The sequence below is a fragment of the Amblyraja radiata genome, chromosome 41 (genome assembly GCF_010909765.2).
Source record: "Amblyraja radiata isolate CabotCenter1 chromosome 41, sAmbRad1.1.pri, whole genome shotgun sequence".
Taxonomy (NCBI): Eukaryota; Metazoa; Chordata; class Chondrichthyes; order Rajiformes; family Rajidae; genus Amblyraja; species Amblyraja radiata.
In genome coordinates, this window is record NC_045996.1 from 8,127,673 (window position 1) to 8,154,258 (window position 26,586).

General features: G+C 49.8%; 1 protein-coding gene across 1 annotated transcript; it reads right to left on the minus strand.

Moving 5' to 3' along the window:
• Window positions 1-259: 259 nt before the first annotated feature.
• LOC116967810 lies at window positions 260-21,570 on the minus strand. Its single transcript, XM_033014413.1, has 7 exons — window positions 21,537-21,570; window positions 8,312-10,530; window positions 6,396-6,637; window positions 4,927-5,057; window positions 3,602-3,728; window positions 2,595-2,720; window positions 260-868 (listed from the first exon to the last, which is right to left on the minus strand). Exons 2-7 carry the CDS (start codon window positions 9,693-9,695, stop codon window positions 731-733), a joined length of 2,148 nt encoding a protein of 715 aa, XP_032870304.1. The 5' UTR covers window positions 9,696-10,530; window positions 21,537-21,570; the 3' UTR covers window positions 260-730.
• Between the last annotated feature and the right edge of the window lie 5,016 nt (window positions 21,571-26,586).

The window sequence follows — 26,586 nt, forward strand, 5'->3', positions numbered from 1 at the left end:
GAGTTGCTGCCTCACAGCGCCAGAGACCCAAGTTCGATCCTGACTACGGCTGCCGTCTGTATGGAGTTTGTTACGTTCTCCCCGTGGGTTTTTTCCGGGTGCTCCGGTTTCCTCCCACATTCCAAAGACATATAGGTTTGTAGGTTGGGTTTCGGCCCGAAACGTTGCCTATTTTCTTCGCTCCATAGATGCTGCTGCACCCGCTGAGTTTCTCCAGCTTTTTTGTGTACCATAGGTTTGTAGGTTAATTGGTGTGTAGGATAGTGTTAGTGTACGGGGTGATCGCTGGTCGGCACAGACTCGGTGGGCCGAAGGGCCTGTTTCCACGCTGTATCTCTAAACCAAACTAAACTAAACAGCTGGATTTGCTCCTGGCATTCTGAAATGCAGGAAAAACAATGGTGGTTTCAGGAATATTGCTCCAATCCTTCGGGAATATCTACATTTCTACAATTCCCCACCCCTTAGGAACCATCCCCATTGCCTTACACCTTTTCCAAGAGCAAACTTGATTAGAACGGTGTCAAGGGTTGTGGGGAGAAGGCAGGAAAATGGGATTAGGAGGTGGAGATCAGCTATGATTGAATGGTGGAGTAGACTCGATGGGCCGAATGGCCTAATTCTACTCCGATAACTTGTGAAACTGTCCTGGATGTCACAACTTGGAGTTAGAAGTCCATGTAAAAGAGTTCTCCGAGAGACGGAGAGGGTCGCCCCCCCCCCCCGGGTCTCACGCCATGTGGTTCTTGTTGACATCGCAGGCACTCTTGTTCCTCCCGTTCCTGTCGGCCTGCGCCCACTGATAAAAGAAGGCCTGGAGGCGATGGCTGGGGCTGAGGCCGTTCACCTGGTGCTGGGGGAGCGAGTCCTGCAACGGAGCACAAGGGCGGGCAGAGGGTAAGGCAGGTGCATGCACAGGGAACTTGACTCTGTGTCTAACCAGGGCAGTTCCTACACCCTGTCAGTGGAGAACGACAGCACAGTATAGCGGCCCCTTCCCTCCGTGTCCAACCCCTCTACTTTAAGATTATTTTATTCCCCCGCACATTGACAACACATCCAGCATTTCCTTCAGGATATATGGTCTCCTAATCTGAGGAAAGACATTCTTGCCATAGAGGGAGTACAGAGAAGGTTCACCAGACTGATTCCTGGGATGGCAGGACTTTCATATGAAGAAAGACTGGATAGACTCGGCATGTACGCGCTAGAATTTAGAAGATTGAGGGGGCATCTTATAGAAACGTACAAAATTCTTAAGGGGTTGGACAGGCTAGATGCAGGAAGATTGTTCCAGATGTTGGGGAAGTCCAGAACTAGGGGTCACAGTTTAAGGATAAGAGGGAAATCTTTTAGGACCGAGATGAGAAAATCATTTTTTACACAGAGAGTGGTGAATCTGTGGAATTCTCTACCACAGAAGGTAGTTGAGGCCAGTTCATTGGCTATATTTAAGAGGGAGTTAGATGTGGCCCTTGTGGCTAAAGGGATCAGGGGGTATGGAGAGAAGGCAGGTACAGGATACTGAGTTGGATGATCAGCCATGATCATATTGAATGGCGGTGCAGGCTCGAAGGGCCGAATGGCCTACTCCTGCACCTATTTTCTATGTTTCTATGTTTCTATAAACAGATTTCAAACCAGGTGGCATGGTGCCCCACCGCACATTTCATTGTCCTATCTGGGACACATGACTATAAACTCTCTTGACTTGACTTGACTAGAGATCCAGATTCGATCCTGACCTCAGATGCTGTCTGTGCGGAGTTTGCATGTTTTCCCTGTGAACGCAAGGGTGCTCTGTCTTCCTTCGCACATCCTAAAGACGTGCGGGTTTGGATGTTAATCATCCCTCTGTAAATTGCCCCCAGTGCATAGGGAGTGGATGTGAAACATAGGGATAACATGGAACTGGCGTGAACGGGCGATCGATGGTCGGCATGGACATGGTGGGCCGAAGGGCCTGCTTCCTTCCTGTATGTTTCAATTCAATCCAAATGAGGCCTGGCGGTAGAGCTACTGCCTCACAACGCCAGAGACACGGGTTCGATCCTTACTAAGGGTGCTGTCTGTGTGGAGTTCGCACGTTCTCCCTGTGATTTTCTCCGGGGTGCTCCGGTTTCCTCTCACACTCCAAAGACGTACAGGTTTGTAGGTGAATTACTTTAGTAAAATTGCAAAGTTATCCCCAGTGTGTGTAGGATAATGTGAGTGTATGGGGTGAACGGTAGTCAGTGCAGACCCGATGGGCCGAAGGGCCTGTTTCGGCACAGTATGTCTAAAGTAATGTTTAAATCTAATTCAGTTCAGTTCAATTCAATCTCATTCAATTCAAATCAATTCAGTCTAAATCAATTCATGCTTTCAAGAGAGATCTAGATAGGGCTCTTAAAAATAGCGGAGTCAGGGGATATGGGGAGAAGGCAGGAACGGGGTACTGATTGGGGATGATCAGCCATGATCACATTGAATGGCGGTGCTGGCTCGAAGGGCTGAATGGCCTACTCCTGCACCTATTGTCTATTGTCTATATCAATAGTCCTCGAGAGGGATTTTAACGGGGTGACATGGTTGGCTTGTCCACTCCGGCCTACCTTGATCAACGTTAAGTCCCGGGGATCCCAGCCGGAGCTGACCGGAGACGGGAACGTCTCCAACCTGTTGTCCCTGGCGGACAGCGGGGATGGGTCCAGGGCTGTCATGCCGCCCAGCGGGGGGTCCTGGAGGAAGCAGAGACAAAGCCATCGACAGAGGACGTAAAGTGAGGCAGACATGCAAGAGAAAATAAATGGGCTGCAAATAAAGGGGAGAGACCTGAATGGGGAAGGGAATACATGCGGAGAGGGGCAGGTTTCCTCCAAGTGCTCCGGTTTCCTTCCACATCCCAGACATGCGGGTTTGTAAGTTAATTGGCCCCTTGGTGCGTGAGTAAATGGGAATGCATACTACTATTGTGATCGATGGTCGGCGTGGATTCGATGGGCCTGTCTCCATGCTGTATCTCAAAACTAAACATTACCAATACAGCGGGATACAAAGTGCTGGAGTAACTCTGCAGGGCAGGCAGCATCTCTGGAGAACATGGTTAGGTGATGTTTCAGGTCGAGACCCTTCTTCAGTACGGATAGGTTATATTTTTCCTGTACTGTACTGAAGAAGGGCCTCGTCCCGAAACATTACCAAACCATGTTCCCTAGAGATGCTGCCCGAACCGCTGAGTTACTCCAGCACTCTGTGCCCTTCGTAGTAAACTAGCACCTGCAGTTCCTTGTATCTACCAATTAAGCTGGCTTGCTCTGAGATCTGGCATAGTCTCGATGGGCCGAGTGGCCTCCTCCTTCCATGCCGACACCAGATGAATGAATGATACTTCATTGTTACGGGGATATTCACACTCAAGGTATGCGAAGAGTGGCCACAGAAAGGGCATCGACAAGTACCCAGAGGGCCGGACGGAGTGAGCCAGGACTCGGCGTGTTGGCCACTAATGCAATGGGCCTGCGATGAGGTCTGGCGTGGCGAGGATGGGCCGAATGGCCTCCTAATCCCATGCAAGCACCCGAGGGCGGTGTGGGTTGGGGTGGGGTGAGCCGAAACTCACCGTGAGGGCAGGATCCACGCTCAGTGCCGCCAGCAGCAGCCCGTGACTCCGGCACCCGTGTCGCTGCTTCAGGCCGACGGCCTCATCCACGTCCCGTAGAGTCGCCCACAACTCGCTGGCCCGGCTCCTGCAACACAACGGGGGGAAGGGGGGGTGAAACACGCACCAGTGCAGCACATACGCCCGGGAGGGCGGATGATCGAATGAGATCGAGCAGCATCTCCGGGTAGAAGGAACGGCCATTTTGTGTCTATCTTTGGTGTAAACCAGCATCTGCAGTTCCTTCCTACACACCCCGACCGCTGAGTCCCACTGCCTCTACACATCCTGGGTGGAAGATCTGGTTCAAGGTGGGACGGTGGAGCTGCTCACTTACAGCGGTTCCATCCCGAGGGTGGGCACAAAATGCTGGAGTAACTCAGCGGGACGGGCAGCATCTCTGGGGAGAAGGAATGGGTGACCTTTCGGGTCGAGACCCTTCTTCAGACCCAAAACGTCACCCATTCCATTCTATCCAGAGATGCTGCCTGTCCCGCTGAGTTACTCCAGCATTTTGTATTTATCTTCAATGTAAACCAGCACCTGCAGTTCCTTTTTATTTGATCCTGAAGGGATGGGTACCAGGGAAATAAATGGGGGAATGGGATACCTTGGACTTCTCTGAGAGCTAGCATGGATTTGATGGACCTAATGGCCTCTACGTACATAGCAAGGTGAAATGAAACAAAATATGAGGACAAGTCTGGACAATGGAATAGGCTCCAGTGAGGACACAGCCTGTGTACGGCAAACATGAGATGGTCTAATATAAATTATGGTGCAGCGGTAGAGTTGCTGCCTCACAGCGCCAGAGACACAGGTTCGATCCTGACCATGGGTGCTGTCTGTACGGAGTTTGTACGTTCTCCCTGTGACCTGCGTGGGTTTTCTCCGGGTGCTCCAGTTTCCTCCCACACTCCAAAGACGTGCAGGTGTATAGGTTAATTAGTTTTGGTTAAAATTGTAAATTGTACCCAGTGTGTTAATGTGCGGGGATCGCTGGTCGGCACGGACTCAGTAGGCCGAAAGCCCTGATTTCTCTAAACTAAACCAAAAACGTGCGGGTTTGTAGGTTAATTGGCTTGGTAAATTGTAAATAGTACGTGTCTATTTTAGGGATTATGGGGTAGAAGGCGGGAGGGTGGGGTTAGGAGGGAGAGATAGATCAGCCATGATTGAATGGTGGAGTAGACATGATGGGCCGAATGGCCTAATTCTGCTCCTATCACATGACCTTATGACCCCCGTGTGGCGTGCCGCATACCGGGCCGTGGGGACAACATTACCTGGCGGCTCCTTCCTCCCCGGTCGCATCAGTGCCGTCCAGAATGCATCCCAGAGTGGGGCATGCATCGCATGTGCCGCTGCTGCAGGGGACGGCGGGGAAACAAGAGCGCAACACGGACTCCACGTCACCCTGGAAACCAAGCAGAGGCGAGTCAGGACAGAGATATGCGGCTACACACAGAACATAGAACACTACTGCCTAGGAAGGAACTGCAGGTGCTGGTTTATACCATAAGACCACCAGGGGGCGCCGGGGAGATGGCTGCCCTGCCGGCAGTCTGGTCGTTTTTTCTTTCTTTTTGTTATTTTTAGTGCAAAGTTTGTTTTAATGTTCTTTGGTTTGTTTTATGCGGGTGGAGGGGGGAACTTTTTTTCAAGCTCTTACCTTCCCGGAGATGTGATCAATTTTCGGATCACATTCTCCGGGCTTTACAGCCTACCATCGATGGAGCTGGAAGCCTCCTCGGACTGTCATGAGTCCTACCGCGGGGCGCGGACTTAGCATCGGAGCGGATCCCTTGCCTGGGATCGCTCCAACCGCGGACTGCGGACTTACCATCAAGGGCTCGCATTCTCGGGTGAGGTTGAGTCGGGAGCTCCAAAGCCGCGGAAGGCTCGACCAGCCCCGACGCGGGGGAGCTGACATCCCCCAGATTCAGAGCTTGATCGCCTCGATGCGGAGGGCCCGAACACCGCCAGCTATGGGAGTCAAGATCGTCTGTCAACGGGGGCTTGAGGCCCCCGACCGAGGAAGAACAAAAGGAAGGACTTGAACTTTATTTCACCTTCCATCACAGTGAGGAATGTGGAGGAGTCACTGTGGTGGATGTTCATGTTAAAATGTGTTTTTGACTGATCGGTTGCTTTTAATTGAATGACTAACCTGGCCGATGAAATTCCTCGTATGTTGCAAAACATACTTGCCGAATAAAGTGTGATTCTGATGACAGGCACAAAATGCTGGAGTAACTCAGCGGGACAGGCAGCATCTCTGGAGAGAAGGAATGGGTGAGACCTTTCTTCAGACCTGTCTCTTCAAGGGTCTTGACCCAAAACATCACCCATTCCTTCTCTCCAGAGATGCTGCCTCTCCCGCTGAGTTACTCCAGCTTTTTGTGTCCGCAGAACAGTACAGCACAGGAACAGGCCGTTCAGCCCACAGAGTCGGTGCTGAGCATGATGCCAAGTTACACTGCCCTCATGCACTGTACTATCAGTCTCACTCCCTCTTCTCCCCTCTCCCATCGGGCAAGAGGTACAGAAGTGTAAAATCTCACACCTGAAGATTCACTTTGACCTCTCGTTTTCACACCTTACCCTTCCCTATCTCTGTGCCTCCCTCTCCCCTTGACCCTTGTCCCTCAGTCTGAAGAAGGGTCTCGACCCGAAATGTCGCCCATTCCTTCTCTCCAGAGATGCTGCCTGTCCCGCTGAGTTACTCCAGCGTTTTGTGTCTATCTTCACTTACTCTGCCCCGTGCGGACACGGAAGAATCCTCCGTTGGGAAGGTTGTACGCACCGGCGTGCCGGTGAGCCACCAGGGCTGTCCGAGGCCACACCGCGCCGCCTGCCGCTCGCTCAGCGGGAAAGCACCGAAGCCGCTGCCCATACTGCCCCGCTGGAAGGGTTGCCAGGCACCGCTGGAGGTGGGGCCGGGGCTGCCGCGAGGACTCGTGCTCTCCCAGCTCTCCGCCGCTCCGTCACCGAACCCTGGAGACACAAACAGACATCCGGTAAAACATACACTGCCCTCGATTCCCCCCAATCCCTCCCAACCAACCTCACCATAGAACAGTACAGCACAGGAAGCGGATGCTCATTCAAGATGGCGTCCAACCCAAGCGGCCATTTGCAAGCTCGCCACAGGAGGCCCATTCTTTGGAAAGTGAACCAAAACGTCACACACGTAACCAGTCCCCTTTGGCCTCTGACCCTAAACAAACATACAAAGATTTGGCCTCTGACCCTCTGCATAACATATTCAAAGATTTCATTTGATAAACCGAAAAAAAAATATGCAGAACAAGACAATATATCTGTAATGCTGCACTGAACAGCGATCACGCCATCTTCTTCTTAGGCCCCCTTCGGCCATGGGTGACCATGGGTGTCTCCAGGGGGCTATTTCCTATATGGAGGACGCCTACAGGTGTGTGACTTTGCTTAACCATATAACCATATAACAATTACAGCACGGAAACAGGCCATCTCGACCCTTCTAGTCCGTGCCGAACACATAATCTCCCCTAGTCCCATATACCTGCACTCAGACCATAACCCTCCATTCCTTTCCCATCCATATAACTATCCAATTTATTTTTAAATGATAAAAACGAACCTGCCTCCACCACCACCTTCACTGGAAGCTCATTCCACACAGCTACCACTCTCTGACGTGGGGAGATTGGTGCATAGACAGCCACCACAAGGTCCTTGACAGAGCTGGGTCAGAATCCAGTGGCATGGAGTCCGAGACGACCGGAGACCCTTTTCTGCTGCAGCCTTCATCCGCCTTCCACTAAGGTCAGCCGTCGTCCTCCGCCTGTTCCACCGTTGAGGTCTTGGTTGGATTGCTCTTTGTCAGAGACCTCCCCCTCGACCCTACCGCCATGGGTGGCTCTACCAGGAGTATAGCTCCAGACGGCATCGCTCTCAGGATCTCTGGACCACACAAGCATCTCCACCATGACAAGGTGACAATCCACGATCACACTAGCACTATCCCGCACACACGCGGGCCAATTTACAATTTTGCAGAAGCCAATTAACCAACAAACCTGTACGTCTTTGGAGTGCGGGAGGAAACCAGAGCACCCGGAGAAAACCCACACTGTCGCAGGGAGAACGTACAAACTCCGTGCAGACAGCACCCATCGTCAGGATCGAACCCGGGTCTCTGGCACTGCGAGGCAGCAACTCTACCGCTGCACCACCGTGCCGCCCACTGTTCATCGATGGTCTTTTCTCTGGCTGGATAGCACGGTGGCACAGAGATAATGTCGCTGCCCCATAGCACCAGACCCAGGTTCAATCCTGCCCACGGGTGCTGTCTGTACGGAGTTTGCACGTTCTCCCCGTGACCTGCGTGGGTTTTCTCCGGGTGCTCTGGTTTCCTCCCACACTCCAGAAACGTACAGGTTTGCTGGTTAATTGGCTTGGGGTAAATATAAATGTAATTTTTCCCCAGTGTGTGTAGGATAGCGTTAAGGTGCGGGGATCGCTGGGTGGTGCGGACTCGGGCCTGTTTCCGTGCTGTATCTCTAAATTACACACATGGCAATCATAAACTAAACTGAACATAGTGGGCCGAAGGGCCCGTTCCTGTGCGGTACTGTTTTATGTTCTATCCGCCCCCCACCTCTCCAATGTTGGTGCCCTGTTTACCGTGACTTGTTCCGTGCTGTACGGTTTCTGCAAGTTCCTCAGGCCAAGGTGCCCACGTTCCGTCTTGCGCCTTGTCCTCCTGGTTCCCGCTGCCGCCGATCCCATTCTCGTCCTCCAGCCACACGGGCCCCGCCGCCGCTGCCCACACCACCAGGTTCCCCGCCTGCTCGAACGTCCCAAAGTCATCGTCGGGGGCCGTCGTCGTGGTTACTGGGCTTGTGGGAGCAACTGAGTTCGGACCGGAAAACTCCCTGGATCCATAGGCCCGATCCTCCATGGCGCCCATCGCCGTGGTTACTGGGCTTGTGGGAGCAGTCGAGGTGGAACAGGATCCAAAGGCCCGATCCTCCATAGCCCCCATCGCCGTGGTTACTGGGCCTTTGGCAGCAACTGAGGTGGAACCGGAGAACTCCCAGGATCCATAGGCCTGACCATCAATGGCGTCCATCGTCATGGTTACCGGCCTTGTGGGAGCCACAGAGATGGGACCAGAGAGCTCCAGGGATACATGGCGATGGGTTTTCAACACGCCTTTCATTTCCGTCGCGTTCTCTTTGCCCGCCTGGGTTCTCCGACGGGCACACTGTCGTCGCTGGAGTTCCATCTCCTCTGTAAAGGCACCATCTTTGCCATCGCCATCACCACAGTCCCGTGGGTCTCCCAGCTGGCCAGCTCCGTGACAGGGCCTACACTGTAATTCCACGGTGTGGCCTGCTCCATGAGGGGGCCCACCAGTTTCCCCGCTGGCTCCACGGTAGGGCCCATCACCTGCCTCCAAACTGGGGTCAGCTCCATCAGGGGGCCCCCTCCCCTTCTCCACTATCAGGCCAGCTCTATCAATGGGCCCATTCTCCTGGCTATCTCCATGATAGGGCACACCCTCTAGCTCCACAGGAGGACCACCTCCATGACAGGACCCACCCTCTGCCTCCAGGGGGGGACCAGCTCCATGACAGGACCCATCATCCAGCTCAGCGAGGGGACAAACTCCATGACAGGGCCAACCCTCCACCTCCACAGGGGGACCTGCTCCATGGCAGGAGCCACCCTCTAGCTCTGCGAGGAGACCAGCTCCGTGACAGGACTCGCCCTCTGCGTCCTCGCCGGCCGGAGCTCCCTCTCCGGGTGCTGCCTCGCCACCTTGCTGCACCCTCTCACGGCCGGTGGGCCCCACCGCCTCCTGGCTCGGCCCCAGCTGCCGGGCCCCGTCCTCAGCCGGCCCCAATGCACCCCGTCCCCAGCAGCAGCTCCTGGCGGGGGGCAGCAGGGGCCAGGAGCCGTTGGCCGGCGGGCCTTGTGGAGGGAGCCTGGTCACCAAGTCCCCAGTGCCAGAGGGCAGGCAGCTGGCACCATAGACCTGGGGGCCTGACAACATCATATCCATCCCCCCCTCTCCAACTAAAGCCAGAGGGGTCGCTGAAACCCCATCCTCCCCCCTCTGATGTTGCCAGGACTCGAGGGCCCGAACTAGAGGGGCAGGTTGGCCAGCCAAGTGCTTTATTCCTTGGAGCTCTGGAGGCTGAGGGGTGATCTAGCGGAGATGCTCAAAATCATGAGGGGGATAGATAGGGTCTCTTACCCTGAATAGGGTGATCAATAACCAGTGGACTTTTATGTGAGATGGGGGAAGAAAAGATTTAAAAGGCCCCTAAAGGGCAAATATTTCACTCAGAGGGTGGTGGGTGTATGGAACGAGCTGCCAAAGGAGGTAATTGAGACAGGTACAAATTAAAAGTCACTGATTACCATTTAAAAGATAGATAATGGATAGGAAAGGTTCAGAGTGATATGGGCCAAATGGTTGGCCTAGCTTGGATGGGACATTTGGGTCAGCATGGGCAGAGTTGGGCCGAAGGGCCGAATTGGCGTGGTGTAAATGTGATCATTGTTCCTTATTGTGTGTAAGGCAGTGTTAATGAGCAGGGATCGCTACTCCCCCCAAGATGGCTGTCCTTTACCTTGGCCTATTGGACCTCTTAAGCCTACACCAACGGTAAAACTCCAAACCAGCGGTATCCTCGATCCTCAGCCACTCAAACCACCAGTGGGAGGGTGGGGGAGAGAGATTGTAGCCTCTGGAGATCACTTGAACCTTGTTCTTCAGTCCGATTGCCAGAGCGCTGGGGAGGGGGGAGTTAATCCGATCTTTCCGACCCATGTACGGTGCAGGTGAAGGAAGGAGCGACGCTGTACGCCAACACAGGGATCCCTCTGCAGAACTGAACAGAGGAAGACAGGTAAGACAGGAAGTGCGCCTGGTATTTCGCTTGGCCAGCTCACATGAACATAGATTTCCGGCTCACCCTCCACAGAGCTGGACCCCACAGAAACCCACCTGGTGGGCCTGAACGGGGGAGTGGGCTGCTGGAAGCCCTGCAGCAGCCTGGGGATCTGCTGGACCCGGACGCCGCTCCAAGAAGCCGAGCACGTGGACCGCACGCGGCAGAGGACACCACGGCTAGGCTTGGCCAGGCCCACCCTGCAACGTCGTCATGGCAACGGGCCTTCATGGTCAGGTCTAGAACCACAACTTCAAGTGAGCCCTCCATTCCCTCTCTCCATCCTCCCCCCCGCCCTAATCCAATTGCTAATTTCACCATTTGTATTCATTCGTTATCACCTTGCCACCAGCCAACAATGGACCATTGTGGGCTCCACATTTCCTGAGCCATCGATGCAGGCTCTGCTTTGCTCTGTACCTTCCCACACCTCCAGTGTCCCCCTCCTTGACACTCAGTCTGATCCGAAATGTCATTATTCCTTTTCCCCGGAGATGCTACCTGTCCCGCTGAGTTACTCCAGCATTTTGTGTCTATCTTCGGTGTAAACCAGCATCTGCAGTTCCTTCTTACGCAAGACACGGTGGCGCAGGGGTAGAGTTGCTGCCTCACAGCGCCAGAGACCCAGGTTCGATACGGACTACGGGTGCTGTCTGTACGGAGTTTGCACGTTCTCCCCGTGACCTGCGTGGGTTGTCTCCGAGATCTTCTGTTTCCTCCCACACTCCAAAGACGTACAAGTTTGTAGGTTAATTAGCTTGGTGTAAATGTACAAATTGCCCCTAGTGTGTGTCGGGGTAGTGTTAATGTGCGGGGATCGCTGGTCGGTACGGACTCAGTGGGCCAAAGGGCCTGTTTCTGCACTGTATTAAACTGGAGATAGACACAAAAACCTGGAGTAACTCAGCGGGATAGGCAGCATCTCTGGAGAGAAGGAATGGGTGATGTTTCAGGTCGAGACCCTTCTTCAGACTGAACAGGTTAGAGTCTGGTTCTATGTAAAAAATCTGATCTCTGATTCCCTTTAAAAAGGGACTAATTAACATTCCCCGTGCCACGCTGCTTCTCTTTGTTGACCAGTTTTCCAAAATCTGCTTTAGTAATCCAACGATTAGTGTTCAAATCCCACGACAGGCAGTGGGTTTAAATTCCGTTAATTAAATAAATTCTTAAATTAAATCGCTAATACCAGTAATGGTGTCCAAGAAAGTAGAGTGGCAAAGTAGGCGTTTGGTATGTCCACTTTCATCAGTCGGGGCAGTGAGTATAAGGGTCAGGACGTCATCCTGAGTCCTGCTTAGTTTCACTGTTTTTATCCACTCATTATCCCTTCTCCACAGCCAACAACGGACCATTGTGGGCTCCACCTATCTTTGATCATCTGGCTGTGCATATCTTTTATTCATTTGTTCTTTGTGCCTTTTCATATCTCTTGTTTCCCTCTCCCCTGACTGTCTAAAGAAGTGTCTCGACCCGAAATTTCACTCATTCTTTTTTGTTTAGATTAGATACAGCGCGGAAACAGGCCCTTCGGACCATCGAGTCCGCACCGACCAGTGATCCCCGCACACTAATGTTATCCTACACACACTAGGGACAATTTTACACTCTCCCAAGCCAATTAACCTACAAACCTGTACGTCTATGGAGTGTGGGAGGAAGCACAAGATAGACAATAGACAATAGGTGCAGGAGTAGGCCATTTGGCCCTTCAAGCCAGCACCGCCATTCAACGTGATCATCCCAAATTAGTACCCCGTTCCTGCCTTCTCCCCATATCCCCTGACTCTGCTATTTTTAAGAGCCCTATCTAGCTCTCTCTTGAAAGCATCGAGAGAACCTGCCTCCACCGCCCTCAGGGAATTCCACAGACTCACTACTCTCTGTGAGAAAAAGTGTCTCCTCGTTTCCGTTCTAAATGGCTTACTCCTTATTCTTAAATTGTGGCCCCTGGTTCTGGACTCCCCCAACACCGGGAACATGTTTCCTGCCTCCAGTGTGTCCAAACCCTTATCAATCTTATATGTTTCAATAAGATTGCCTCTCATCCTTCTAAACTCCAGAGTGTACAAGCCCAGCTGCTCCATTCTCTCAGCATATGACAGTCCCGACATCCCGGGAATTAACCTTGTAAACCTACGCTGCACTCCCTCAATAGCAAGAATGTCCTTCCTCAAATTAGGGGACCAAAACTGCACACAATACTCCAGGTGTGGTCTCACTAGGGCTCTGTACAACTGCACAAGGACCTATTTGCTCCTATATTCATTCCTCTTGTTATAAAGATCTTGGAGAAAACCCACGCAGGTCACGGGGAGAACGTACAAACTCCGTACAGACAGCACCCGTGGTCGGGATCGAACCCGGGTCTCTGGCGCTACAAGTGCTCTAAGACAGCAACTCTACCGCTGCTCCACCATGCCACCCTTCCCTCCAGAGATGCTGCCTGACCCTCTGAGTTACTCATTTTGTGTCTGTCTTCAGGAAGTCATGTTGCAGTTTTCATACAACTTTGGACAGGCCACCTATGGAGCATTGCGCCAAGGTACTAGAGGATCTTTGGCATTGCGTGCAGTTCTGGTCACATGGGATAAGTAAAAACGAGAACTATAGACGGTGACGTGGAGAGATAAAGAACAATGAATGAAAGATATGCAAAAAAGTAACGATGATATAGGAAACTGGCCATTGTTAGCTGTTTGTTGGGCGAAAACGAGAAGCTGGTGCGACTTGTGTGGGGGAGGGATAGAGAGAGAGGGAATGCCGGGACTACCTGAAGTGAGAGAAGTTTGTACATTCAGGTCAGGCAGCATTCCTGGAGAACATTGGGAGGTGACATTTCAGGTCGGGACCCTTCTTCAGAGTTTGTACGTTCTCCCTGTGACCTGCATTGGTGTCCTCCGAGTTCTTCGGTTTCCTCTCACAAGCTTGTAGGTTGTTTAGGAAAGAACTACAGATGCTGGTTTAAATCGAAAGGTAGACACAAAATGCTGGAGTAACTCAGCGGTAGACAAAAAAGCTGGAGAAACTCAGCGGGTGAGGCAGCATCTATGGAGTGAAGGAAATAGGTAAATTTTCTGGTCGAGACCCTTCTTCAGACAGAAGTTAGACAAAAATGCTGGAGAAACTCAGTGGATGAGGCAGCATCTATGGAGCAAATGAAATAGGCGACTTTTCGGGAACTCTCTGCCACAGAAGGTAGTTGAGGCCAGTTCATTGGCTATATTTAAGAGGGAGTTAGATGTGGCCCTTGTGGCTAAAGGGATCAGGGGGTACAGAGAGAAGGCAGGTACAGGATACTGAGTTGGATGATCAGCCATAATCATATTGAATGGCGGTGCAGGCTCGAAGGGCCGAATGGCCTACTCCTGCACCCATTTCCTATGTTTCCATAGATGCTGCCTCACCCGCTGAGTTTCTCCAGCATTTTTGTCAACCTTTGATTTTCCTGCATCTGCAGTTCCTTCTTAAACACTTCTTCAGGGTGGGGGGGGGGGGGAATAGCGGGTCAGGCAGCATCTCTGGAGAGAAGGAATGGGTTACGTTTCCGGTGGGGACCCTTTAGATGGAGTGTCAGTGGAGAGGGGAACAAGAGATAGAGAAGGTAAACAGAACAAACGAATGAAAGATAGAAAAGGAACGGTGGAGCCCACAATGATCCATTGTTGGGTGCTGGATAGGTGATAACGAGTTGTGCCGACAGTGACAGGACGACAGCGAAACTAGCACGTCGATTAGGGTGGGGGAGGGAAGGAGAGAGAGGGTAGGCGAGGGTTACTTGAAGTTAGAGAAGTCAAGATTGTAAAATAATTTGGAGGCTTTCGAGAGCTTCAATAGACAATAGGTGCAGGAGTAGGCCATTTGGCCCTTCGAGCCAGCACCGCCATTCAACGTGATCATGGCTGATCATCCCCAATCAGTACCCCGTTCCTGCCTTCTCCCCATATCCCCTGACTCCGCTATTTTTAAGAGCCCTATCTAGCTCTCTCTTGAAAGCATCCAGAGAACCTGCCATTATACTGCCTGGCACAGAGAAACTGGACAGACTTGCATTCTTTCTCAGCAGCACCAGAGGTTGAAGGAAGGTCAGATAGAAGTATATTAATACAAGTAGATAAGTATATAAATACAAAGGTAGACACAAAATAATGGAGTAACTCAGTGGGTCAGGCAGCATCGCTGGTGAAATTGGCTAGGTGACGTTTCGGGTCGGGACCTATCAGTCAGAAGAAAGGTCTCGACCCGAAATGTCACCTATTCATGTGCAGGAAGGAACTGCAGATGCTGGTTTAAACCATAGACACAAAATGCTGGAGTAACTCAGTGGCTCAGGCAGCATCTCTGGAGAGAAGGAATGGGTGACAATAGACAATAGGTGCAGGAGTAGGCCATTCGGCCCTTCGAGCCAGCACCGCCATTCACTGTGATCATGGCTGATCATCCACATTCAGTACCCCGTTCCTGCCTTCTCCCCATATCCCCCTGACTGCGCTATCTTTAAGAGCCCTATCTAACTTTCTCTTGAAAGCATCCAAAGAATTGACCTCCACCGCCCTCTGAGGCAGAGAATTCCACAGATTCACAACCCTCTGCGTGAAAAAGTGTTTCCTCGTCTCCGTTCTAAATGGCTTACCCCTTATTCTCAAACTGTGGACCCTGGTTCTGGACTCCCCCAACATCCGGAACATGTTTCCTGCCTCTAGCGTGTCCAAACCCTTAACAATCTTATATGTTTCAATAAGACAATGAATTTCATTGTCCATCTGGGACATCGTCAATAAAACACCCTTGACTCTCTCTCTTGAAGAAACCCTCTCATCCTTCTAAATTCCAGTATACAAGCCCAGCAGCTCCACTTTATCAACATATTGAAACTTATTGAAACATATAAGATTATTAAGGGTTTGGACACGCTAGAGGCAGGAAACATGTTCCCGATGTTGGGGGAGTCCAGAACCAGGGCCCACAGTTTAAGAATAAGGGATAAGCCATTTAGAATGGAGACAAGGAAACTTTTTCACACAGAGAATTGTGAGTCTGTGGAATTCTCTGCCTCAGAGGGCGGTGGAGGCCGGTTCTCTGGATGCTTTCAAGAGAGAGCTAGATAGGGCTCTTAAAGATAGTGGAGTCGGGGGATATGGGGAGAAGGCAGGAACGGGGTACTGAGTGGGGATGATCAACCATGATCACATTGAATGGCTCGAAGGGCCGAATGGCCTACTCCTGCGTCTATTGTCTATTATGACAGTCCCGCCATCCCGGGAATTAACCTTGTGAACCTACGCTGCACTCCCTCAATAGCAAGAATGTCCTTCCTCAAATTTTAGGTTCAGGTCGAGACTCGACTCTCCAGAGATGCTGCCTGTCCCGCTGAGTTACTTCAGCATTTTGTGCCCATCACCAGGACTTCTGTTTGATGTCTTATCCTAACACCAGCCTCAGTGATGGTCCGAATTATCAGCCTGGATATTGTGGATCCCTGGAGCGAGATTCAAACCAACTGATCAGAGGAAATAATCCGTTTAAGAAAGAACTGCAGATGCTGGAAAATCGAAGGTGGACAAAAATGCTGGAGAAACTCAGCGGTCCAGCAGCATCTATGGAGCGAAGAAAATAGGCAACGTTTCGGGTTGAGACCCTTCTTCAGACTGATGTAAGGGTGGGGGAGGGGCGGGAAGAAGAAAGGAAGATGCGGACAAAGTGGGCTGAGGAAGAGCAGAGAAGAGGAGGAGACAGCAGGGACTACCTGAAATTAGAGAAGTCAATGTTCATACCGCTGGGGTGCAGACTGCCCAAGCGAAATATGAGGTGCTGCTCCTCCAATTTACGGTGGTCCTCACTCTGGCCATGGAGGAGGCCCAGGACAGAAAGGTCGGATTCGGAATGGGAGGGGGAGTTGAAAATAATCCTGACCCTCCCCCTCATCGCGCTGCCCGACACAACGTCCACTTTGCCCCTTCACTCCCCTGCCCAACAAGTGGCCCAGTTTAGCGTCGATCTAACCCGTCAATCCCGATTACCAATCTAGTGAACCCGTTAACCTCTTCATCTCCTGATTAGCTCATTGTCCATATTAACGCAACACATTAACCTCTTAATCTGGAGAGAACAGTGTTCTGTTGTTCTGTTTGAGCACAAGATTTTGTTTCAGTTCCTGGTAATCTCTGCACACACTGTGTCCATGTTGAACTGTAGTAGCCTTCAGTATCCTTTCCTTTGGGCAGCCTTGGGCTAACTTTCACGCCGAATTCCTTCGTCACTAATCTTCCTGTCTTCCTCACACACACACGCTCAAATACACAAGCGCGCACACCCACACACACACACACGGACGCACATGCACACGCAGCTCACGGGCACACACACACGCATGCATGCAGCAACACACACGCACACATACGCAAATAAACTCAAGCGCGCATACCCACACACACACGGACGCACATGCACACACGGATCACGGGCACACACACAGACACGCATGCATGCAGGAACACACACACACACACACAGACGCACGGGCAAACGCACACATACGCACGCACACAAACAAGTGCACACGTGCGCACACACTCACACATGCACATACACTAACATGTGTGCACACGCACACACTCAGGCAAACACACACACACATACATACATAAAATGCAGGATGCTGGTATCATCTAGAAACTAAAGGCAAATGGGAAAATGACGGAAGAACCCAAGCAGTCAAGCAGCCTCTGTGGTAAAGGATCTTGCCAACGTTGTAGGGTTTTGGATAAGGGACTCATCCTCAGAACCTGCCAAACATTAGCTCTCAGACACATCCCACAGTGAAGAAGGGTCACGACCCGAAACGTTGCCTTTTCCTTCGCTCCATAGATGCTGCCTCACCCGCTGAGATTCTCCAGCATTTTTGTCTTCCACAGTCCTTTGGCTTCCTTTCATCTCTGGCCATTGTCCACCCATCAACCCCCCCAGCCCGCCTGTATCCACCTATCACTCGCCGGGCTTTGCCCCCTCCTCTCTTCCCCCTGCGCCAATCAGTCTGAAGAAGGGTCCTGACCCGAAACATCCACCTATCCATGTCCTCCAGAGATGCTGCCTGACAGGCGGAGTTACTCCAGCACTTTGTGCCCTTAATTATAATCCGGCATCTGCAGTTCTTATGGCTACATCCTCGTGCAGAACCTCCCCAACTTACAAATACCTGACCTGTGTACAGCCTTATTGTCGCTCGATAATTATTTTTAAGTCAGTTTGGCTAATACAACACTTCTCTTTTTTGAAGAGATCTTTTAGTTTCGAGACACAGCATGGAAACAGGTGCTTCAACCCACTGGTACCACGCCGAATATCCGTCAACTGTTCACACTAGTTCTACAAAATATCACCATTCTCTTGGTATAATTTATAGAGGGCCAATAAGCCTGCAAACCCGCACGGCTTTGGGATGTGGGAGGAAGCCGGAGCACCTGGAGAAAACCCACGCGGTCACGGGGAGAACGTACAAACTCCGTACAGGCGGCGCCCATAGTCAGGATCCAACCCGGGTCTCTGGCGCTGTGAGGCAGCAACTCTACCACTGCGCCACCACGCTGCCCATGAGATGGCTTGCAATGGTGGATGAGGTGATGAATCAGCTGCTGGATGTGAGGAAGATGCTGGATGGTGGTCTGAAGAAGGGTCTCGACCCGAAACGTCACCTGTTCCTTCTCTCCAGTGATAATAGACAATAGGTGCAGGAGTAGGCCATTCGGCCCTTCGAGCCAGCACCACCATTCAATGTGATCATGGCTGATCATCCCCAATCAGTACCCCGTTCCTGCCTTCTCCCCATATCCCCTGACTCCGCTATCTTTAAGAGCCCTATCTAGCTCTCTCTTGACAGCATCCAGAGAACCGGCCTCCACCGCCCTCAGAGACAGAGAATTCCACAGACTCACCACCCTCTGTGAGAAAATGTGTCTCCTCGTCTCCGTTCCAAATGGCTTACCCCTTATTCTTAAACTGTGTGGCCCCTGGTTCTGGACTCCCCCAACATCGGGAACATGTTTCCTGCCTCTAGCGTGTCCAAGCCCTTAACAATCTTATATGTTTTAATGGGATTCCCTCTCATCCTTCTAAACTCCAGAGTGTACAAGCCCAGCCGCTCCATTCTCTCAGCATTTGACAGTCCCGCCATCCCGGGAATTAACCTTGTAAACCTGCACTGCACTCCCTCAATAGATAATATGGCTGCACATACCACCAGACTTAAGAACAGTTTTTATCATCAGGCCATCAGGCTTCTGAACTCATAAACACATCATATATGTCGATTATTTTATTTATTATTGTCTTTTACCTACCAATGTCACTCTCATCTTATCTTTTTTTAAATCTTATTTTTATCCTTGTAATATCATTGCTGAGGTGACCTGTTGTCTTGTCAAACACATTTCATTGTACCGTTGACCCTGTGTTGACCTGCATATGACAAATAACACTGAACTGAACTAAGATAGGAGCAGAATTAGGCCATTCGGGTCATTGTCTATTCCTTCTCCCTCCTAGCCCCATTCTCCTGCCTTCTCCCCATAACCCCTGACACCCGTACTGATCAAGAATCTAATTATCTCTGCCTTATCCATTGACTTGGCCACCACAGGTAGACAAAAGTGCTGGAGAAACTCAGCGGGTGCAGCAGCATCTATGGAGCGAAGGAAATAGGCAACGTTTCGTCCCGAAACGTTGCCTATTTCCTTCGTTCCATAGATGCTGCTGCACCCGCTGAGTTTCTCCAGCACTTTTGTCTACCTTCGATTTTCCAGCATCTGCAGTTCCTTCTTAAACACTTGGTCACCACAGCCGTCTGTGGCAAAGAATCCCACAGATTCACCACCCTCTGACTAAAGAAATTCCTCCTTATCTCTTTCCTAAAGGAACGTCTTTTGTCCTTTCATTGGGATCTGGGGACCACCCCCGGCACTTTGAGTTTTGCTCAGGATTTCAGCATCTGCTCTATCTTGTCAGCCTGGTCTTTGCCAGAGTAAAGATATATTTCTTCCTACAAGATGTCAGGACTTTCATATGAAGAAAGACTGGATAGACTCGGCTTGTACGCGCTAGAATTTAGAAGACTGAGGGGGGATCTTATAGAAACTTACAACATTCTTAAGGGGTTGGACAGGCTAGATGCAGGAAGATTATTCCCGATGTTGGGGAAGTCCAGAACAAGGGGACACAGTTTAAGGATAAGGGGGAAATCTTTTAGGACCGAGATGAGAAAAACATTTTTCACCCAGAGTGGTGAATCTGTGGAATTCTCTGCCACAGAAGGTAGTTGAGGCCACAGTTCGTTGGCTATATTTAAGAGGGAGTTAGATGTGGCCCTTGTGGCTAAAGGGATCAGGGGGTATGGAGAGAAGGCAGGGATGGGATACTGAGTTGGATGATCAGCCATGATCATATTGAATGGCGGTGCTGGCTCGAAGGGCCGAATGGCCTACTCCTGCACCTAATTTCTATGTTTCTATGTACACAACTCTGCACCAGTGCGGGGACGCGCAATGCGCGTTCACCAACACGCGTGCACAGTCTCTCTCTCTCTCCACAGTTCAATCACATTCACAACAGCAAAGACACAGCCTCTCACTACAATTAATTGCAGATTGCAATTTTTGTGTAAAAACTATCATTTAACAAAACGTGATCTCCTTACAGGCCACTGTTGGACAACACACACACACACACACACACACACACACACATTGATAGTCCTGTTCGTGACTCCCCGGCAACGCTATGCAATATTTACCAGGCCGGGTGGATGAATGGAGAGGCCTTTTGTGTCGGTGTCAGTATCACCGCTCACCTGTCACTGACCCCAGACTCTGCCGGGTCTCACACTCCCTGCCTCTACCCACCGGGGCTGGCCGCTTCACAACCCGGACACCGCATCCAATACAACAGAAAATTAATACATGCACACATACACACTCATATGCACATGTACACACACACACACACATATGCACATGTACACACACACACACACATATGCACATGTACACACACACACACACATATGCACATGTACACACACACACAAACACACACACATATGCATATACGCACATATGCAAACACATAGACATGTACACACACTCACACATATATACACACATACATACACGCACATATGCATACGCACACACTTATGCATACGCACACATGCAAACACATAGACATGTACACGCACATACACACATACACAGTAAATGCGCACACTTGCACACAAACACGCAAACACATACATCATGCATATACATACCTACACACATGCACACATACAGACACAGTATTTGTTTATGTGTGTGTGTGTTTGCGTGTGTACGTGTCATGCAAACACACACATACGCAAATGCACACATGCAAACATACACACGCCTGCAAATATGCAATCAAGCATGCATGCACACGGAAACACATACATGCATATATATAATACATAAGGCAGCATACACGCAAACACACATACATACCCATTCCTTCTCTCCAGAGATGCTGCCTCACCCGCTGAGTTACTCCAGCATTTGTGTCAAAATACACACACAAACATACATGCAAACACATAGTCATGTACACACATACATACATGCAAACACGCACACATACGCAGTCATGTACACACACACAGACAGACATACACGAGCCTGCAACGTTTCCACCTCATGCCCATATGCATGGACTGCCTGCCTGCTCCTGCCCGGCTCTGCACAAAACCACCAGCTGATGGAGACGGGAGATGAAGGCCGGCTCCAGTGGCAATTCATGCCGGGATGGCGCAGGGTCCGGCCGGGACAGACTGGTGGGCGGTGCGGGGTTGGGTTGGGTTGGGTTGGGAAGGTTCGGGGGCGCCGGTGGTCACACAGTTCATTTGGACATTTGTGGTCCGGGGGCGCCGGGTCTCCACTTACCGCTCGTTGCTGCATCGTCTCTGTCTCTGTGTCTGTGTCTCTCCACTGGCAGAGAGAGGCGGAGCAAACCTTGCAAGGAAGATAATAAACCAACACGCCCCTAACCTGCCTTGTCACTCCAGCAACACCAGAAATAACCTCCAAACCAACCTGCCCCGAAACATAGGTGCAGGAGGAGGCCATTTAGTCCTTCGAGCCAGCATCGCCGTTCAATATGACCATGGCTGATCATCCACAATCAGTACCCAGTTCCTGCTTTCTCCCTGGATTGAGGAAGGACATCCTTGTGATTGAGGCAGTGCAGCGTAGGTTCACGAGATTGATCCCTGGGATGGCAGGACTGTCATATGAGGAAAGATTGAAAAGACTAGGCTTGTATTCACTGGAGTTTAGAAGGATTAGGGGGGATCTTATAGAAACATATACAATTATAAAAGGACTGGACAAGCTAGATGCAGGAAAAATGTTCCCAATGTTGGGCGAGTCCAGGGACCACAGTCTTAGAATAAAGGGGAGGTAATTTACATAGAAACATAGAAAATAGGTGCAGGAGTAGGCCATTCAGCCCTTCGAGCCTGCACCGCCATTCAATATGATCATGGCTGATCATCCAACTCAGTATCCTGTACCTGCCTTCTCTCCATACCCCCTGATCCCTTTAGCCACAAGGGCCACATCTAACTCCCCCTTAAATATAGCCAATGAACTGGCCTCAACTACCTTCTGTGGCAGAGAGTTCCAGAGATTCGCCACTCTCTGTGTGAATTTTTTTTTCTTATCTCGGTCCTAAAGGATTTCCCCCTCTATCCTTAAACTGTGACTCCTTGTCCTGGACTTCCCCAACATCGGGAACAATCTTCCTGCATCTAGCCTGTCCAACCTCTTTAAGACTGAGGTGGGAAATTGTGGCGAGTTGTGAATTTATGGAATTCCCTGCCACAGAGGGCAGTGGAGGCCAAGTCACTGGATGGATTTAAGAGAGAGTTAGATAGAGCTCCAGGGGCTAGTGGAGTCAAGGGATATGAGGAGAAGGCAGGCACGGGTTATTGATAGGGGACGATCAGCCATGATCACAATGAATGGCAGTGCTGGCTCGAAGGGCCGAATGGCCTCCCCCTGCACCTATTTTCTATTTCCTATGTTTCTATGATTCCTTTAGCCCCAAGAGCTAAATCTAACTCTCCCTTGAATACATCCAGTGAATTGGCCTCCACTGCCGTCTGTAGCAGATAATTCCACAGATTCACAACTCTGTGGCTGAAAACGTTTTTCCTCATCTCAGTCCTAAATGGCCTACCCGTTATTCTTAAACTGTGGGCCCTGGTTCAGGACATTTTTCCAACATGGGGAACATTTTTCCTTTCAGAATTTTATATGTTTCTATAAGAAACCCTCTCATCCTTCAACTTCAACACCAGGAACCTCTCCCCTCTCGCTCCATCCAACACCGACACAATCATGAGAGGAATAGATCTGGTAGACGCACAGTCTCTTGCCCAGAGTAGGGGAATCGAGAACAAGGGACCATAGGTTTAAGGTGAAGGGGAGGGGAGATTTCTTTTTTTATTTTTTTATTTATTTTTTTTTATTTTTTTTTTTTTTATTAGAAGTACGGTAAGTTACAATAATACACAACACATTTTTAATACATTCTTAATACAGTCTTAATACATTTTTTTGTACCGCTTCATTTTTTGAGCTTTAAGAAAAAGATAGAAGTAAAGGAAGTAAGGAAAGTGCGCAAGAGTCGTGAAGGTGCAGGAGAGTGTTGAGAAAAGAAAGCCCATTAGAAAAGAAGTTAGAGAAGGAAGTAAAGAAAGAAAGTAGACCCTAGAAAAGAAGGAAAAAGAAAGGAGAAACAATCGCTCTATTATAACATTAAACTCCGCAGAAAGGGGACAACCAACCAAGTCTGTTTTTGTAGTTTTTTTTACCCCCCGTTGCCAGATCCTGGCACCTTTTATTTATTGATTTATTTATTTATGTTTTAGATTACTATTGCACCTTATGCTTGTAATAGTTCCAAAAACGTAGTGGTCTGTAATAGTTTCCAAAAACTTTTGGAAGTGGTCTGCTTTGCCTGCTAAGAGGAATCTCATCTCTTCCAGATGTAGTGTTTCAAACATATTTGATATCCACATTTTTATTGTTGGTGTAGGCGCATTTTTCCAGAATTTAAGTATGAGCTTTTTTTCCCATTATTAGCCCGTAATTGAGTAAATTCTTCTGAAACACGTTTAGTTCAGGGTTACCTTCCGATATTCCAAAAATAATCCATTCTGGTTTTGGTACCAGTTTTATTTTAATTAATTTTGTAAAGATGTCAAATATTTCATTCCAGAATTTTTGGATTTTTGTACAAAAAACAAAAGAATGCGCTATGGTAGCTTCTTGACACAGACATTTATCACAGATGGGTGAGACATTAGGGAAGAGTTTATTTATTTTAGTTTTTGAATAATATAGTCTATGTAATGTTTTGAATTGGATAAGAGTATGTCGTACGTTGACCGAACATTTATGCACCTGTAGTAAGTGATTATCCCAGCTCTCTTTTGAAATTTTTATAGCTAATTCTTGTTCCCAGTCTCTTCTAATTCCATCAGTTGTGGGTATTTCTATGTTTAAGATGATGTTATATAAGTACGATATTAGATTCGCTGATTCCGCCTTTGTCTTCATTGCTTCATCCAGTAAGTCTGTAGGCATATTATGATAGTCTTTTGTGTATTTTTTCAGATAATCACAAATTTGAAGATATTTAAAATATTGATTATTTTTCAAATTATATTTCAGTTGTAGTTGTTGAAATGATAGTAATTTTCCCAATCCATACAGATCTCCGAGCGTTTTGATTCCCATTCTTTCCCATTGTATAAATGATTTGTCTATAATTGATGGTTTAAACAATGGATTATTAACTATTGGTGTTAAAAGAGATAGGTTTCTTAATTTTAGATTCTGTTTTATTTGTTTCCATGTTCTAATTGTGCTATGTATAATTGGATTTTTATTATAATTTTTGTTATTCAGATGTATTGGTGAGAGGAGAGTCGCTCCTATATTACATGGAGAGCAGTCCTCTCTTTCCATTACAATCCAGTCCACCTGCTGGGCAGAATTGTCCAGCAGGTGAATCATATTTTTAATATTTACTGCCCAATTATAATACATAACGTTAGGGAGCGCTAGACCCCCCAACTCTTTTCATTTATTAAGGTGTGCTCTTTGTATTCTATGGGATTTATAATCCCATATAAAATTTGTAATGTCTGAGTCCAATTTTTTGAAAAACTTTTTTGGGAGATATATAGGTATTGAATGAAATAGGTATAGGGGGAGGGGAGATTTTATAGGAATCTAAGGGGTAACCTTTTCACCCCTTATGGGTGGTGGATGTATGGAATGAGCTGCCGGTGGGGGTCGATGAGGCAGGGACTATCGCAACGTTTAAGAAGCAATTAGACAGGTACATGGATATGGGCCAAACGCAGGCAGGTGAGACTAGTGTAGCTGGGACATACATGTTGGTCGACATGGGCCGGTTGGGCCGGAGGGCAAGTTTCCACGGGGTGTGAGTCTATGAAGACCACCAGCCACCTCACACCCCTGGATAGAGTGGCGCAGCAGTCAGACTGAAGAAGGGTCTCGACCCAAAAAGGTCACTCTCCTCGTTCTTCAGAGATGCTGCCTGACTGTAACAAAATATATGCAGGATTCAAGGATGCAGATCAATGAAAGGAGGAAACACATCATAAGTAACTATTTATTAAAAGCAAACACAAAGTAAAACATAGAAAAAACTCTATCAACTATCAATAAAGAAACAATACAAACGAACTCTGCGTATTCGAGTCTCCTGTCTGTGCTGGCTGGCACCGACACACACATACACACAGTCCAGTCTCTGTCTCTCTCTCTCCCCCTATCTCCCCCCCCCTCCCTCTCCCCCCCTTTTTTTGTATCAAAAATAATTTATTTCATTACGATGATGATACAAAACCAAAACCGTGGTATCACACCCACCACCGTAATACAACATCACTGGTCACTGACAGCTGAGCCGCTCCTCCCCCTACTGGAGTGGAGTGGTCCTTGCCCTCTGGACCCTGCCTACAAGGGACGCTCTAGTGGTCCCTCCACCCTGAGCAGGAACCTCGCTGCCCTGGGCCTCAGCGCACTTCTCCAGGTCATCCAAGAAGGACCCGAGCTGATGACCTCTCTCCTTGGCAGGCACGGAAATCGCTATCAAAATATGGAGGGGACAGGAGGGACACACAATATTTTGGTGGCCGCACGCGCATGCGCACACTCACACACGCATGCGCGAGGCTTTGGAGGCTCGATCCAGCGCTAAATGCAGCTCAACTCTGCCTGTCCCGCCGCGTTAACCTACAGCCCTGCCTGGACTGAACGGACACCAGCGCTGCTTCTCCGCGCTGGTCATATTTCCCATAAGTCCAGGCAGGGCTGTAGGTTAACCTGGCGGGACAGGCAGAGTTGAGCTGGGTTTTTACGCTGCTTCTCTGCGCTGGCTGTGGGCCTGGGGGTACAGCTCCCGTCTGACTCCCGACCTCTCTGGCCACCCGTGGGGAGGGGGGGGGGCCCTCAGGTGGGGACGGGACAGCGCCGGAGACCCGGGGTCGATCCTGGCTGCGGATGAGGCGCAGGTCTGTGCCACGTCTCCCTTCTCCAATCACCGCACTCTATCCTCAGTCCCACCCCGCCCCCCCACTCCTCCTTCCTCCAATCATCGCGTTGAATCATCATGTCCCGCCCTCATGGCCTGCTGACCGACGTCTCTCTCGTCCAATCGGCGCCCTCGATCATCAGTCCCACCCCACTGTCTCACGGAAAGCGGAGTTTTATTAAAATCCGGATGACAAAAACTTGGGGGGGGGGGGGGATGTCACCCACCTCTCAAAACATGGGGTGGGGGACGTGTCCCCTCTGGCCCCCCCGGGTTTTCCACCCCTGCTACTTGGTGAAGATCTTTTCTCTCCCCGAACACAACGCTCATGCTCTCATGGTAGAACCATGTATTTATATA

Coding starts and splice junctions, on each gene's coding strand:
- LOC116967810 (XM_033014413.1), bottom strand. CDS start 9,695: ATGGATATGATGTTGTCAGGCCCCCAGGTCTATGGTGCCAGCTGCCTG. Junction 3,729..4,926: donor GGGGAGGAAGGAGCCGCCAG/GTAATGTTGTCC, acceptor GTTGTGTTGCAG/GAGCCGGGCCAGCGAGTTGT. Junction 869..2,594: donor GGGACTTAACGTTGATCAAG/GTAGGCCGGAGT, acceptor GCTCCGTTGCAG/GACTCGCTCCCCCAGCACCA.